Source organism: Notolepis coatsorum (assembly GCF_963971535.1).
Source record: "Notolepis coatsorum genome assembly, chromosome: 7".
Lineage (NCBI taxonomy): Eukaryota > Metazoa > Chordata > Actinopteri > Aulopiformes > Paralepididae > Notolepis > Notolepis coatsorum.
Window position 1 is genome coordinate 45,186,849 of NC_140171.1, and position 17,449 is coordinate 45,204,297.

At 43.4% G+C, this 17,449-nt stretch overlaps 1 protein-coding gene across 1 annotated transcript in view; it reads left to right on the forward strand.

Moving 5' to 3' along the window:
• LOC311231639 (microtubule-associated serine/threonine-protein kinase 1-like) overlaps window positions 1-17,449 on the forward strand; it is a gene marked incomplete at both ends in the record, with an annotated part of 227,323 nt that overhangs the window by 188,891 nt on the left and 20,983 nt on the right. Inside the window, 4 exons of the mRNA XM_084318267.1 lie at window positions 4,752-4,853; window positions 5,631-5,753; window positions 6,335-6,444; window positions 14,388-14,551. Coding sequence (XP_084174393.1) covers window positions 4,752-4,853; window positions 5,631-5,753; window positions 6,335-6,444; window positions 14,388-14,551 — 499 coding nt within the window. The remainder of the gene's footprint in view (window positions 1-4,751; window positions 4,854-5,630; window positions 5,754-6,334; window positions 6,445-14,387; window positions 14,552-17,449) is intronic.

Genomic DNA, 17,449 nt, shown 5'->3' on the forward strand with positions numbered 1-17,449 from the left:
GGGGGTAGGCGGTCAATATGCCTTATCTCTTGTATTACGTAATCCCATATATGTCCATATCTTTGGTCTAGTGCTGCTAGAGCCGCTGTGTATGGGGTAGTAGAGGTGGCATAGGCCAGCGCTATGTTGTGCGCTCTGGGCACTTTCAGGTGCTTCAATAGGATAGCATACTTGTGGCGTTCATCAGCTACATCCACCATCATTGTCTCTAAGCACATCCGTAGCTCCGTGTACTGTGCTCGGTTCTCATGGGTGAAGTCTGGAAACGTCGGTGTGCCAATGTATGACGCCGTGGATGGCTGGCACATCGGTGAGCGTTGGAAGAGAGGCCTCCTGGGCGAGTCTCCTCTTACGCCTCTCGGTGGGCTGGTACCGGCAGGGTACCATGGCCCGCTGGTCCAGGTACTATTCCTCGGGACTGGTCGTGCGTCATGCTCACCCGTGAATAGAGTCGGGGGTCTGTAGCGCAGAGCCGCGGGGGTATAGCCTGGGCTGTACTGGACCTCCTGGTCCTGTGGAGTAATGTGCTGCTGTCGGGCTTGACTCTCCTCTTCTCCCTCTTCTTCCTCTGTCAGGTCATCTAGATCCTGTAGTCGTCTATTTAGCCTCTCCGCGGTGTACGCCGTTCCTTCCTTGTAGCTGGGTCTCACTGGGACCAGTCGGGGAAGGAGTTCGGAGGGGGGTATAGGCTCTCTCTGGTGGTCGGGCTCAGGGTCGCTTAATCGGTTAGGGGAGGGTGCCCTTGACCCGTGTCTTGACGAGGCCCTGGAACCCCTTGTGGAGGGAGGGGGTGTTGCCCTGGCGATCAGCTGCTCCATTAGCTGCGCTTGTAGTCTGTCGCGCTCGGCTTCGCGCTTGGTGAGATCTGCTTCTCTTTGGGCACCGGCAGCGGCACGCTGGGTGTCGGCCCGGTCTCTTGCCATATTCTCTTCCGTCTGAAGGCGTCTCATCTCCAGACGTATGCGCTCTTCGTCGCTCCGTTGCTGCGCTTGTAGTCTGTCGCGCTCGCTAAGCATCTGTGCTTGGAGTTGTTCGCGCTCGCTAAGCGTCTGTGCTTGGAGTCGATCGCGCTCCGTAGAGGCTGCTAGGCTGGCGAGGAACGCCTGTGCCAGCATCCTGTCCGCCTCGCTGGGGGAAGACGCTGGTTGAGGTGATCCGCTCCTGGCAGTACTCGTTGGGGATGCGTTTCCCTGCGGGGAGTCCTGGAGCTCTATCTCCTCGGCGCTCTCCTCATCTTGTTCCGTGCAGAGTTCCATTTCTGGAGGGTTGTCTTCCTCCCGGAGCTCTTCGGGGACTACTTCTTCGGTCTTGGCGGGGGGTAAAGTCGTGTCAGTTCCCTCCTGGTCCCCACCGTGAGCTTGGTCAGTTACATTAGAACCCACTAGGGCCTCTGTGGTCGGGGTATCCTGGTTGATAGGGTCGGACATAATTTTACTTTCTACTTTTACCGCGTTTACCGTTTGTAGAAGGCTAGGTAGTATACTGGCAGCGTAATCCTCTAAGTACTGAGGTGGCTGCCGTCTACGCTGCGGGCGTTCTACTTTAGGAGGACCGTTTCGTGGAGTGTTCATCATAGGCCATTTCAATATTAATACCACTATATTAATATTACGCTAATTACCATCCGGCTCGAAGGACTAATTGTAACTGAGGGGTACAATTCCCTGACTGTATTGATAAGTATGGTATCATTAAACCACTACCGCTTTATGTACTTTAACTACTGGCCATACAGTACACGATATCTAAATATGATGAACACTTTCCCACAATGAAATCGGTTCCAGACAAAGGTAATAATCAAATATTTAATATAGCAAAAGGTACATATGATATTTACTATTACATTTATGATTTGAATGCACTTGTAAGGCAAATGAGTACTCGTAGGCAAATCAACACTGAATGTCCAATCTCTGGTTACGCAGGAAGCAAGTATACAACCTGGCTCTTAGGGAATTAGATCTATGGTACACTTAATGATATAGCGGGATATTCTGGAAGGGGTCCTCCCGGTTGTAAGCCGGTAGGGGGGGTAGGAGAGCCGTCGGTAGTAGACCGCCTGGTCAACGATATCTAGGGAGACTTCAAGTACAGAAGACAGTGCAGTAGACTCTTGATCCGCAGATGAATACACCTTGGTTCTCTTGTAGGCTGTAGCTCCACAGTGAAGAAGAAGCTAGGCGACCTCAGTCTCTCTGAGCGCCGACTCAACTTGACTCTCGGGGGTAAATCCAACACTCACAGGCGTCGGCGATTATCCGCTGCACAAATCACAGTACCAAAGCAAATATATTCCAGCCGCATAGGGCTCAGCAGTCGTCGGGTAGGTAATCCAGTGTACATGTCCCTCGGTCCTCGTCTAGATCTCCTCGGATGAAAGCGCCATGTGGTCGGCCCAGCCTGGATAAGACTCTAGATAACACGAGGAAGCGTTGGAGATGCTGGTCACTTTAGAACTCTAACCGCACGATGCACCATACTCGATAGACTATTATTACTTAATAGAAATACGTCGCACTCGACGGTACAGTGCCAAACTCTGACAATTCAGCTATTAATTCGCACGAGGTCTCAATGCTATTCTAAGGCCAAACAGGCCATACTACACCGCACGTGGTATCGTGGGTGAGGCTTCACGTTCTGTTACTAAGTTGGATAGAAGGGTAAAGGACTAAGGGATTTCTACATTTACTTGCGCCATATTTATATGCACGGTGAACAAATAGTGCCACTCTCATTTCGGTAGCCGTATCCCTGAGCGGGGCCGGGGCTAGTACGGACATGTCTCGTCGGTACCTTTGAACTTGACGCCAGGGGCTGGTCCCCTGGCGCCTGGTCCTTTTGTCCAATAAGAGAATGAACTATTATGGGCTATAGTAGGCTAAAGGGATATTCCGTGTATATGTACAAGGAATATACAAGGGATATCAAACGATATACAAATACTATTCAATATATATCAATAAATAAATATATATATTCGGTTTAATCTGATCCTTCGTAACAATTAGGTTACAGACTTTTGGGGACAGAGCCTTCAGCGTGGCGTCCCCTACCCTCTGGAACTCTCTCCCCCCCGAAATCCACAACGGCCCAACCCTGGACACCTTCAAATCTGCACTAAAAACACACCTCTTCACCAAGGCTTTTCCCCATCAGTTAGTTTAGATTAGATTAGGTCCATTATCCCTTACCTTCCCTCATCCCCTTTTTCCCCCCTATTCCCTAGCCCTATTTTTTGTCCTGATTGTGAAGCGACCTTGGGTTCTAGAAAGGCGCTATATAAATTTGATCTATTATTATTATTATTATTATTATTATTATTATTATTATTATTATTATTATTATTATTATTATTATTATTATTATTATTATTATTATTACTATTGTCACTTTCCTTTTTTTCTTTTCAGCTATTTCAGGTACATTTTTCTCCACCACATCACTGTCTCTTGCCATGTCATCCACTGTCTGGCTGTTTACAACATTTATGACATTCGGCTCTTCTACTATTTCAGTGTTGTCACTCATCCCATTTTCCTTCTGACTGATAGTCGCTTCACTCTCCTTCTCTCCTTTTTCTTTCTGACATGTTGGGGGTGCAGAACAACCTGTGTTCTCTCCCGTTACGTCACCACTGGTTGAGGTACAAGATTTCTCCCGTCTCTCTCCGCTCATCACCCGCGGAGGCTTTCTGTTGACAGTCGCGCAATAGATGCCCTTCCTGTTGGCACCTGAAGTATTTTGATGTCCCAGAGCTCACAAAAATTACATACTCAAAGTCTCAAACTCATCGACTCGTAATTTAAAAACTAAATTGAGCTCTTCTCCGCTATTATTTAGAATCATTAACACCTGATGTCTGTGGGAAACGACATGTTTCAATAACGGAGATTTACATCCCGACGACAGTTTTCTTATCGAGGAAATTATCCTCCCATGTCGGGATAGTTGACTTATCAACATTTCGTCACTAATGAACGGTGGAATATTGGATATGGTGATCCTTCTACCCAGTTCGGAGAGAGGAGTCACGTTAACAAACGCACCGTCAACACTAACTCCGGTCTCAATCACTTTGTTCACTTTCTCCACACCGTCTAGAAAGATCACCACTCCACCGTTCATCCGAGCAGCAGATTTAATGCTGCTGTGACTAACAACGTCAGCGACAGCTAAAACACAGTCTTCTACAGACACATTTCCAGCAGATATTTTAACACCATGTTTTCTACTGAGGTTGGAAAACTCCATACTGGAGTAGCACGCCAACCAGCAAAGCTGGCCGACTGCCAAACAATCTCCCTACTTACCCCTAAAACACACAGTAAACTAACAATACACTCTAATTACAATATTTACATAAATAAATTATAACTAGATAGATAGATAAAGATAGAAAAATTAGAAGCACTCACACCACTTCCATGCACCTCTCACTCAAACCAATCTCACTCCCAGCATGCAGAGAGAGAGAGAGAGAGAGAGAGAGAGAGAGAGAGAGAGAGAGAGAGAGAGAGAGAGAGAGAGAGAGAGAGAGAGAGAGAGAGAGAGAGAGAGCGAAAATAATCATTTCCCCAGAGGGTTTAGTTGTTTTAACATTCTCCACTATCCAACATTAATATTCAGTTCTGTATCAATGTTAGTCTGGACGGAGAAATACTTCTCGTGGAACTAGATTATCCTGGGGAGAATCTTAATGTCTCTCCTGACTGTGATTCAGTGCTGCCTCTGTGTTGTGCCTCCAGATGATATTGTGTGGCCAGATGGGGAGGAGGCCTTGCCTGCAGATTCCCAGGCCCTCATCTCCACCCTGCTGCAGACCAACCCTCTCATGAGGCTGGGCACAGGTACATGAGCAACCTTCTACTTTCACTTCACGTCCCAGAAACCGGTCCCATCTGTGGCCATTTAGCATCCTTCTTAACCCTTTCACTACCGCACTACCAAGCAGTTAACCCTTTCACTGCGACAATACAGAAGGTTATAACCCTTTCACTGCCACACGACAAAGGGTTAACCCTTTCACTACCACACTACAGAAGGTTAACCATTTACTATCACACTACGAGACCTTCTCAGTCATAGTCCAGACTTAGCATACACATGGACCAGACTCGCGCGTACCTAGTGCCCACGCACTAGCGTACTAGTGTCATACAATATATGGCTTGGTGCGCTGATCAAAGGAGATTGGTATATCAAAGAGCTTGTATTGCTGCTGAACCGTGAAAGGTGTCCAGACTGTCCGTTCCGCATTGTGTATGCGCCCTGTACTTCTAGACTATGTGAGAGCCTTAACCCTTTCACTACCACACTATAATAATAATAATAATAATATCTTAAATTTATATATAGATATATATATATATATAGAAGGTTAACCCCTTTCACTACCACACTACAGATGGTTAACCGGTTTGGTTTGATTCAATTGAAGATGTAAAATGGATCCATACATCTATACTGTATGTCTAAGGAATTATGAATTTATGTTTAAGGCTCATTTATTGTCTCATAGCTTCATGAAATATGGAATATAAATGCTTGTTCTTTCACTCTGCATGTACAGTATATCTGGGCCATATTGTGCTGAGATTGTGACAGGATGTCGTCTATGCCTCCAGGAGGAGCCTTTGAGGTGAAGCAGCATCCGTTCTTCACAGAGCTGGACTGGAACAGCCTGCTGAGACAGAAGGCAGAGTTCATACCTCACCTGGAGTCTGAGGAAGACACCAGCTACTTCGACAGTAAGAGAGAGAGAGAGAGAGAGAGAGAGAGAGAGAGAGAGAGAGAGAGAGAGAGAGTCAGTGTGGAGTCAGAGCAGCACAGCAGCTACATGAGCAGTGAGTGATGTGACTATAGAACAACTAACGTTATTCAGGGATAGAGGTCCTTGGACTGCAGCAATTGGCCCCAAGGTAAAATCTCAAGCGGCATTCAAATGGACACTAAGAACCAATATAAGTAGTCTCTGCGGCTCTGTAGGTTATAGATAAAGTATAAGAATGTCTGTCTGTCTCTTTTTCTCTCTCTCTCTGTGTCTCCTTGCCCCTCGCTGTCTGTATATTGCTCTCTCCTCTTTCTGTGTATGTGTGTCTCTTTCTCTTGTTATTGTCGTTGTCTGTCTCTCTTTCTATCGCTCTCTCTTTCTCTCTCTCTTCTCTATCTCTCTATTTCTCTCTCTCTCTTTCTCTCTCTTTTCTGTCTCTCTCCCTCCCCTCCTTCTCAGCACGTTTGCAGCATTATCTCTATGTTGTGTTGTGGATTGTAGCTAAAGAAGTACCATATTTCTCTCTTTCTCTTTCTTTCTTTCTCTCCCTCCCTCCAGCCCGTTCAGAGCGTTATCGCCACATCAACGCGTACGACGAGGACGACACCAATGAGGACGAGCCGGTGGAGATCAGACAGTTCTCCTCTTGTTCCCCTCGCTTCAGCAAGGTCTGTCTGTCTGTCTGTCTGTCTGTCTGTCTGTCTGTCTGTCTGTATGTCTATCTCTCTCTCTGTCTGTCTGTCTGTCTGTCTCTCTGTCTGTCTGTCTGTCTCTCTGTCTCTCTGTCTGTCTGAAACACTGTCTATCTATCTAGCTCAGGCACACTAGATGACTAATCAAATCCTGCCCTGATGAGTGCAATTCAGACGATACATCTGGTCATGCGTAAAAGTGCTTTGCCATCGTAATGGTGTGCACACCTAGGCAGCAGATGGGTGATGAAGACGAAGGCTCACACACAATTAGATTATATCTTTATCAAATAAAAAAATTGAAAAATAAAACCTAGACAGAAAAAAGGAACTCACATCATTAGGAGGCAAAACAAACATGAAGGTAGTTACCTGTCAACTGCTGACTTCTTTGCCTGTGCAGTTCTCTGCCTACAAAGGTGCATAAAAATAGGCAAAACACTGTATGTGGACGAGGTCATGGCTTGAGAGAGTGAAACGGGGGCAATCGGTTCCATGGGGGTAACTAGCATTGTATAACATTTACTGCATGGTGAGTTGGAGCTGAGCAAAGCGATCGCACAGAAACACATGACAAAACAACCACAAAATCATTATGCATCACATGACAAAATCGAACACGTTTCAAATATAGCTTGACCCTTGAACACTATAGGATATTCCTCTAGACTGATCCATACCCTGACTGTCTGTCTGGCCATTTCAGAGCTACAATCTAGCCTTTCTTCATCTAGTCTGAACTCACTTTAAAGGGGCACTTCATTTAGTTTGACAGTTGAGAGTAAATGGAGATTGCATTGAATTGGCAACCGTAGGGGGGGGGGGGGTACCGTCTGAAGTAATGGACCTATCGCAAACGTTTGGTTGGTCAGAAGGAAGCAACAGTTGTGATTGGAGGATCAAGAAAAGGGGTTTGAGATTGAGGTCCATTGGGTGGTGTAAACCAGTACACTATTGTTTCCTCATCCCTCTCTTCTATTCTGTAGAGTCTGAGTGTCCACGTCTATTGTCTATTCTGTAGAGTCTGAGTGTCCATGTTCTCTTCTATTCTGTAGTCTGAGTGTCCATGTTCTCTTCTATTCTGTAGTCTGAGTGTCCATGTTCTCTTCTATTCTGTAGAGTCTGAGTGTCCATGTTCTCTTCTATTCTGTAGTCTGAGTGTCCATGTTCTCTTCTATTCTGTAGAGTCTGAGTGTCCATGTTCTCTTCTATTCTGTAGTCTGAGTGTCCATGTTCTCTTCTATTCTGTAGAGTCTGAGTGTCCATGTTCTCTTCTATTCTGTAGTCTGAGTGTCCATGTTCTCTTCTATTCTGTAGAGTCTGAGTGTCCGTGTTCCTTTCATGCTTTCCGCTCCACTTCTCTGCCTGTGATGTGTTGTCAATTACCCTGTCTTTCTCTCTTTCTCATCCCCCTCTTTTCTCCCTTCACACCTGCTCCCACCTTCCCACCCTCCATTGATTCTGTTTTTCATTCTAGCCACCCCCGCACCCCCCCCCCCCCTCACAGCCTCTCTGTCCTTCTCTCTCTGTGACAATTTGTTCTTTCTGCCACACTGTCACACTCCTTTACATATTGTGTTTTTTTGTTTTGTTTTGTAAAAAAGAAATCTCCCCTCATGGAGTCTGTTGTTTTTCTCCCCATCCTTCCTATTACCTTCTCTTTTCTGTCCTGCTGTCTTCTCTCTGTCCTTCACCTTTTTGTTTAGGAGTGAAGGAGCTCTTGAGTAAATGGAAGGTGCTCCACAGGGGCAATTCCAATTATACTGTAGCAGCATTACAGTGGAGTAGAGGGGCTGTGGAGTGGTCATACTGCAGGACAGCAGGCCAACCAAGACCTTAGTCTGCATCTCAGTAATACATTCACAGAGGGGATTGCGCAGTATATACATGTATAGACTCTTGAGCCACACACACTCACTACTGCTGATACATGAGGACAAATTCATACGGTTGTGCATGTACGTACAGTATGTGTCTGTTCTGTGTGCCACCTGGCAGGTGCCCATGTTTTTTCATAGTAGCCACTAGGGATGTCCCGATCCAATCACGTGATCGGGATCGGGGGCCGATCACGTGATTTTCAGAAGATCGGGATATAAAAGATTTCGGGATTTTGTTTTATTTTTATTTTTTAACTATTTTTTTTAATTCAACAAACATGACCATGTTCACGTCTTAACCTCATACTGAGGCCTTCGTTTTGGTTTTAAATTTTTAAATTGCATATCATCATTCATTTATTTATTGTCACACAGAGCAGAAGAATTTTGCCAAAACAAACGCATTTCCTTTGATTTAATTATACATCAAATGATTTATGTCAAGGATGAGGGACATCCACTAGTTGCAGAACTTGCAGTCACCTGCTTTTTACAGACGATGGCGCCATTGCTCTCATGAAGCAGCAGGTTGGAGGCAGAGTTTTTAGATTAATCCGGTTGCAATGACTCGGAATGAAGTTAACTTTTCACCTGGATAACGTCAACATTCAGGGTGAATGTAATGTGAGAAATTGGGATGGGGGAAATTTTTTTTAAATTTATTTGCTTTTAATAAATTAAATTTTTTTGATCGGATCGGGAAAGATCGGTATCGGTAGATACTCAAAATCACATGATCGGGATCGGATCGGGAGCATCGGGACATCCCTAGTAGCCACACACACCAACACATACGCCAACTTTCTCCCGCGGACTTTCCCTCACAGCTGATCAGAGAAAAAAAAAGACGCACTACATACTTTTCCGAACTGATCATCTGAGCTCCTCTCCAGTTGAGCTGCTACGGTTTTTTAATCCAAAATAATGATAAATCCTCTGCCATTGTTGTGTAACATGACATCTCTTCTCTAGAGTCTTCTTTCTCTGCTTCACGTGAAGTAAAATCTACTCTAGAAGTGAAACTGAAACTTAACCATACACCTTGGGGGGTGGGGGCGGTAGGCAATTAATTTACTCAGTGGATACCTGAACACAGAATGACACCGGTATCACTGACTACCACAGCAAGCCTATGGGGAACTAAGTATAACTTAATAAAAGATCATTATTATAAATATATAATAGTTATAAATATTTTTTTCCTGTTGTACCGAACTCGTACCGAACCGTGACCCCAAAACCGAGGTACGTAACAAACCGTGGCTTCTGTGTACGTTACACCCCTAGTAGTCACTCACCCGGACAATCGCCTTGTTTCTAGGCAACAAGGACGCTGCTATCCGGCTGATTTTGAAAAGGATATATTAGTATATATTCAAAGTGTCAATATTGAATGGAAAAGACACCAGGCCCCCATGTTCATTAGATTTAGATTTCATTATTTCATTATCTTTGTTACAAGGATAATGAGCCGGCTAATACTGTAGATGGCTCATCTGAGAGGGATTCGCCTTTGTTTGGTTGATAGAACAGATTGTCGGTTGTGTGATTTACAGGAAGTCCTGCAGTGTTGCCCTCAAGCCCACTTATTACCTCTATGGCACTAGGCTTGGTGCGTAGTTATGTTTTTTTCTTGAGGTGTGCAGCACCACAAGTCTTCTCTGTAGCTCTGCACTCACTGTTTCCACAGAAGTGTAAATTGGACCATTAAACACACACACATACACACACACACACACACAGACCATGTTACTTAAACACACACCTACAGTAGTTATTTTTGAGAGGCACTTCAGGTTTTCTTTGTAGTGAACATCAGCAGACACAAATCCTTTACTTTCCTGCCTATTATTACAACAGGGAACATCTTGTTTCATAAGAGCTTCTCTCCTCTAATTAGTCCTTGAATTGTAGTTCAGGGACAGACAGAAATACATCACTGAGCCGTCACACAACACTGTGGTACTGCAGGGCGATAGGGTTTTAGCTGTAGCCGGTTACAATGGTGAGCTGCAGGGCGATAGGGTTTTAGCTGTAGCCTGTTACCATGGTGAGCTGCAGGGCGATAGGGTTTTAGCTGTAGCCTGTTACCATGGTGAGCTGCAGGGCGATAGGGTTTTAGCTGTAGCCTGTTACCATGGTGAGCTGCAGGGCGATAGGGTTTTAGCTGTAGCCTGTTACCATGAGCAGGATGGAGGGTGATAGGGTTTTAGCTGTAGCCTGTTACCATGAGCAGGACGGAGGGTGATAGGGTTTTAGCTGTAGCCTGTTACCATGAGAAGGACGCAGGGTGATAGGGTTTTAGCTGTAGCCTGTTACCATGAGCAGGACGCAGGACGCAGGGTGATATGGTTTTAGCTGTAGCCTGTTACCATGAGCAGGACGCAGGGTGATAGGGTTTTAGCTGTAGCCTGTTACCATGAGCAGGACGGAGGGTGATAGGGTTTTAGCTGTAGCCTGTTACCATGAACAGGACGCAGGGTGATAGGGTTTTAGCTGTAGCCTGTTACCATGAGCAGGATTCAGGGTGATAGGGTTTTAGCTGTAGCCTGTTACCATGAGCAGGATGCAGGGTGATAGGGTTTTAGCTGTAGCCTGTTACCATGGTGACAGAATACTCTTTAACCTTCTCCTAACTGAGTTCTTCTTTTGCTCTACTCCCCCTCACAGCTCAGCTTTCTTTCATGTCTTACTCTGCACAAATAATGAGCCTCTGCCATAATGACATGTATGTGTGTGTGCGTGTGCATGGACCGTTTTCCACCCACAAGTACTGTATGTGTAGTTAGTGACCGCCTTTCTGTGAGTGATGAGGAACCTGTGAATACGCCTTTATAATTATTATTAATAATAATAATAATAATAATAATAATAATAATAATAATAATAATAATAATAATAATAATAATAATAATAATAATAATAATAATAATAATAATAATAAAATAATAATAATAATAATAATAATAATAATAATAATAATAATGACTATATTTATATAGCACCTTTCATACGTGGATTGCAGCTCAAAGTGCTTCACAGCAAATAGCATAACATTAACATAGGCATTACATTTGCATACAGTTGAAGCAATGTAGAAAGTGCAGATATAAGAATAGGCATAAAATAAGTACAATAAGTACAGTGTTGCTCAAAAGCATGTGAACCCCCAAACAGCCAGTCCCCCAAACACCCCACACATCAATCCCCACCACATCCACATCCAAGACACACTTGTGTTACACAACACAACATAGCTCAATGAAATGGTATAGATGACAAAAATAGCAATCGCTATTGCAATCCATATCTCTATTTTTGGGGGTTCCTTTTTGACGACAGTTGCTTTACAAGCACTGGCCAGCGGCCTTCTTGGTTTTGTTTTGTTAGGCGTTACTATATTGTTTTGTGGGTTCACCTTCCATGTATAATGTGTATGTTATTACAAGCCCCTTTTCGATCAAACTTTTAGACCAGGGACTACATTTTACAGTACTATAAAATTATCTTTCATCCCATTGTTTACGTTTTCCGCCGTGGAGTAAAGACCCGTGAAGATTAGGCAAATTCTTCACGGGTCTCTAGGCGTTCCAGTGTCTCACTAACACGGAAGGACCATTTTCTCTGATAAGATCTTCATGGTCACAGTTACAGTAAATGAACAGACCAATGTGCCCTGCATACTCTTTTGCCATATATTGGTCCTCACATTGAACAGGAACATGCAACAGCCTTTGTGCATAGATCACTAGATTTATCAGCTTATAATACGCATTTCACATTCACATTTCCTTGAGTCCAGATGACTCGTGTATCCAAATGGGGCTAATCTTCTCTGCACCCGAGTTGCCTAGTAATAGGCAATAGTGATCTTTAAATACTTAACCTGCAAACACATTTTACATTTGCATTTCCTGGTTGAAAGCAGATGACATTGGTGAAATGGATGTTATATGTCTCCGTTAATACTTAAGCTACAAACCTAGGACTGTTCTGACAGCACAATATTGATGTAACTAAAATATTAGCTTGTAGGGAAATATTTGAATGTATAGCTCAATTAACAACAAAATGGTTTGCGCTGCAGATCTTTTTAAATGATAAATAAAATACTGTGAGTACTTGACCATTCAGAATGTTCAGCTCTGCAAACACCACCCCCAGAGCAGGGGCATTTTGGGGGGGTAAAATAATGTCTCAGAACTTCTGCTTAGAACCTGGTCCCCGCGGTGCGAACACACTGAGTCCCTCAAAATGTCCCTAGTTCCAGGGGAATGTTCCTGCAGTTGAAAAGGCGCTAAAGAGAAGTGTGCCATCTGTGTGCATTACTGTTATTCTGAAAATAACCAAAGAATATCACCAGGCTTTTACAGGGCAGGGGTTGTTGGCACTGTGAATATATACAAGACAGTTGTGGACAGTGTAGGCAGTAGACAAGTATGGATTGAGAATAGCATTCAGACTTTATATACGGTATGGAGAGTGTGTGTGTTTGTGTGTGTGTGTGTGTGTGATGTGTGTGTGTGTGTGTGTGTGTGTGTGTGTGTGTGTGTGTGTGTGTGTGTGTGTGTGTGTGTGTGTGTGTGTGTGTGTGTGTGTGTGTGTGTGTGTGTGTGTGTGAGGGAGAGAGAGAGGGGGGAGAGCGAGAGATAGAAAGAGGGAGAGAAAGAGAGATTGAGTCCGGGGGGGTGGAGGGGCTGTCACTGTGGTGCAGAGTTCAGTGAGATGACAGTTGAGAGGAAGAAGTGCGAGTGGGGGAGAAATCACCTGGTCAGGCCCCATAATAATACAACACTGTCGTTTCTAGTTTCATCTACATTATTTCATTGAGCTGGTAATTAACACAACACAACGATTCAGTGTCCTCTGATGACATTGACATAACAAGCTATTGGGGCAGACACTCAATTACCCCAACGGTACCTTTGTATCAATTACCCTAGCCTTTACTAATCAAATGGTTTAACATTAACAGTATATTACAAATGTTGAGTCTCTCTTTAATAATATCAGGTAAGACTTACAGGAGCCCCTGGACGCTCCTAGACTACATTCTTATTTGAACAGTGTTAAATACCCTTATCTGGTTATTGAAAAGTATAGTTTCACACTACTAACACCTCTAATCAATAATGCCATAGATACAACCTGTTTGGAAAGTGTAGTGAGGAAAAGCATAGGGTCTCACCTTAGGCTGTTACAGAATGACACAATGAGTCTCCGAGAATCATCCTTTAGAGACTGTGGTTAGTTTATTCACTTTCCCTAACTAACTTACAAAAGATGTGACAGTGGATGACTAAGAAGACATCAAGTCAAGTCAAGTCAACTTTATTCATAAAGCATATCTCATACACGGAGGCATTCCAAAGTGTTGTACACAAAAAACTATAAAAAGGAGATGGCACAGCATAAAAAATAAAGATTCTCTGGAATTAAAAAATATATAAAATGAACACAGAATGGTACAGTATAAAAGCGGTACATTCTCACAAATAGATTTTCATTGCACTTAAAAAAAGTAAAAAAAAAAATAAAAATAAAGGGTAGGTTCCCCTGAATCATAAAAGCACTAATAACACTTGATACTGATTCAAAGAATAAGCTAGAATTGGCAAAATTACACATAGAACCTTTGTCTAGTAGGCTTTAGAGGGTTAATAATACTGTGAATATGAAACTGGCTGAATTTGGATTTGGATTCAAACCCTCAACATGTTGATTATGTGGTCTGTACACTAGCCCACTTACGAGTGTGTCAATACATTGACAGTCAACCCAGATCTCCCCAGCTCACAAAGTCACAGTCTGAACCTATGCTCCCTGAATAGCAACTGTCTTTAAAATCATATTTAAATCCAAGTATATTGTCTCTTGAGGCCTACTGAATCTATACATGAATCGATACAATGTTGTCTAAATTATTAATAAAAGGGAAAATATTAAGTGTGTAAAATGTCACACAAAAAAAGAGATTATTTAACATGGGATTTTTCATACGGTTTCATATGGTGATGTCCTCTCTGTCTCCCCGTGCAGGTGTACAGCAGTATGGAGCATCTGTCCCAGCTGGAGCAGAAGGCTCCCTCCTCCGTCACCCGTCGGGAGCACAAGGGCTCCCGTGAGGACAAGATGGCCAAGAGGGAGAGCCTGGGCAGCTTCAGTATGAGGGACAAGAGCTGGAGGACCGGGTCCCCTGAGATGTGAGTCCTGGGGAGTATTTATTTGGCATTGGGGGGGGGGTTAGGGTTAGGGTTAGGGGGGGGGGGTCGGTGCGTGTGTGTGTGTGTGTGTATGAGACAGAGTAGGAGAAGTCGATTAAACCCACTGTACTGTGGTAGGAAGGAATGCTGACGTTTGGCTAATTCAGCATGTTTTTAGAATTAGCTTGATGTAGCTTGATGGTGCAGCTGTCTATCATATTGGCAAGTAGAGAACTCACCGTTTAAAATAGGATAGAGGATTTGTGAGGAGTGTGTGTGTGTGTGTGTGTGTGTGTGTGCGTGCGTGCGTGCGTGCGTGCATGTGTTACTACCCCCCCCCCCCCCCAGACATTTCTCAGTAGGGCCTAACAGCATTGAGACCATGGCACAAAAACTTTCTTTGAACATTTTTTATAATATTTTTTAATAAAAATGAAATCCCCCCCCCCCTCCCCAGGTGGGTGGCAGGAGCCTGTTCATCATAGGGGAGGCACTTATGTGTGGCACAGGGGGAGGCTTTTCAACCACTCAGCCGTCATCACCCCAATATGAAAGAATAAGTGGTCTTGCCTCTCACTGCCATTGTTTCTGACACACAGCGGGAGAGATCACACACTCACTTTGAGTTAAGTGTAGACAGTGAATCTCACCTCCTCAAAGTTTGGAAAGTTGAAAAACTGTAAAAGACAGATTGCATTGAGATGGTCTTGAATTGTCAATGTAATACTATTTCAGTAGGGATGAACTGATACCGATACAGGTATTGGATATAGGTTCGATACCAGGCTAACCTGTAGGCTAACATGTAGACTAACCTGTAGGCTAACATGTGACTGTCTTACTCAATTATACGCTGACGATACAGTGATTTATTCCTCGAAGTCTGATATCCAACAAATTCAGTATGCTTTACAGACTCATTTTGATGCTGTTCAGAAATGGTTAGCTATTAACAAACTTTTTAATGTAGATCAAATTTGTTGCAAATATCAAATCAGTTGTCGATTAAGTTTTTAGATGATGCTCCTCTCCAGAATGTCGATGAATATAACTACCTGGGTCTTTGGCTTGATTCTCAACTCACTTTCAAGTCACATATTGATGCTGTGATAAAGAAAACAAATTGTAGCCTGAGAATATTGTATCGTTCTATTAACTGTTTTTCTCTTCAAGTTAGGAAAAGAATCATTACACAGCTGGTACTTCCAATAGTGGACTACGCAGACATAGTCTATCAGAACACCACATTAACAAACCTCTGTCCTTTAAATGTCCCTTATAATAGTGTTTGCAGATTTATATTGAGGTGCCCTTATAGAACCCATCACTGTCTTATGTTTGAGTCGTTAAACTGGCTTTCTCCCCAAGTCAGAAGACATTTTCTTTTTTTAAAACTTTATTTTTTAGCGTTTATCGCTTTTCTGGTCAAGCATGACCGACAGAAACAGGTTGAAATGGGATGTAGAGCAGGGGAAGACATTCTGAGAAATGATGGCGGGTCCGGGAATCGAACTCGTGTCCCCCAGATCCGTGACGAGCACGGTTTTCCCCGACGCAGAAATAGCGCCGAGATATGCGGTGAGCTACGGTAGCTCCCCTCAGAAGACATTTTCATTGGTTGCTTTTTGTTTACAAATGTATTTACTTTAATTATCCCCCCTATCTAAAGCAGTTCCTAACTCCATATAGTTCAACTTATAATTTAAGACACACAGATCATCCTTTCTTTACTATACCTCGAACCACCAAAGCTATTGGTCGACTTATCTTTAAATATAAAGCACCAGCAGATTGGAACAAACTGCCTAGTTCACTCAGATCTCTCACTTCTTACCGGTTATTTAAGATATCTTTGTTCAGTCATCTACAGACTACTTGCACTTGTTATTGATTTACTGTGTTACATGTTGTTTACAGATCAAACTATAATTTTGTATGTTTTATATGGGAACATATATTGGTGATCCTCTTGGGAGGAATCAGTGTGGACTGTGGGGGTGAGCTTGGGAGAGCATCTGTCAGTGTATAAGTGTATTTTGTTGTTTTGTTTTGTTATGTATTGTATTGTATGTTTTGTATCCTATGTTAACACATTGGGCGCCGGGCATTGTGCCCATCATTATACCCAGTCTGCCAGCACTGTAACCCTATGGAGATGTTTACCTTCTTTGCAGGGCTATAATTTTTTTTTTTATAAATTTCTTTATTGCAGGAAAAGTAATTTGTACATTTACAATTGTCGACATCATACATTTTCCGTCTTTTTTCTTTTCTTCCCCTTTCATTTCCCCTTCCCCTCCCTCATACCCACCCCATCCCCCCCACACCGAAGTTGTTGAAAACACATCTGCAAAACATCCAAACATACAGCATAGATGCTACTGGGAAAGAAAAACAAAAAAAAACAATAATAATATCAATCAGACCCATCTGTAGTATGTACACATATTTAGATAAAAAGAAGTAAAGAAAGAACTAAAAACACAGAAAGAAAACTCTCTAGTACGGCTGCGGCTGTGGAAGAAAGTCATCAATGAGATTATTTCACTCTTTCCCCCACCCCTGTCTATAATATTGTGGTAATTCTTGAGTAGTTTGACCTTCTGCAGCTGCGTCTCCCATTCCCCTCTCCCTCCCCCAGTTACCCACCCAGCCCCCGGGGGTCTCATTCACACCCATACATACCAGGACAGGGAAAGGGGGGGGATTAGAAAATAGGAATAAAATAATAATAAAAGATAAGGAAGTGCAGTTAGAGGTGTAAAGCTCTATCCTTTCTAAGTCTCTTCATTGATAGTCAGGGTATCGATGTGTTGCAGAAATGGTTGCCAGGTCACATGGAATGTTTCAAGGGAGCCTAGGGAGAATCTGATTCGCTCAAGCTTAACGCAGTGTAGT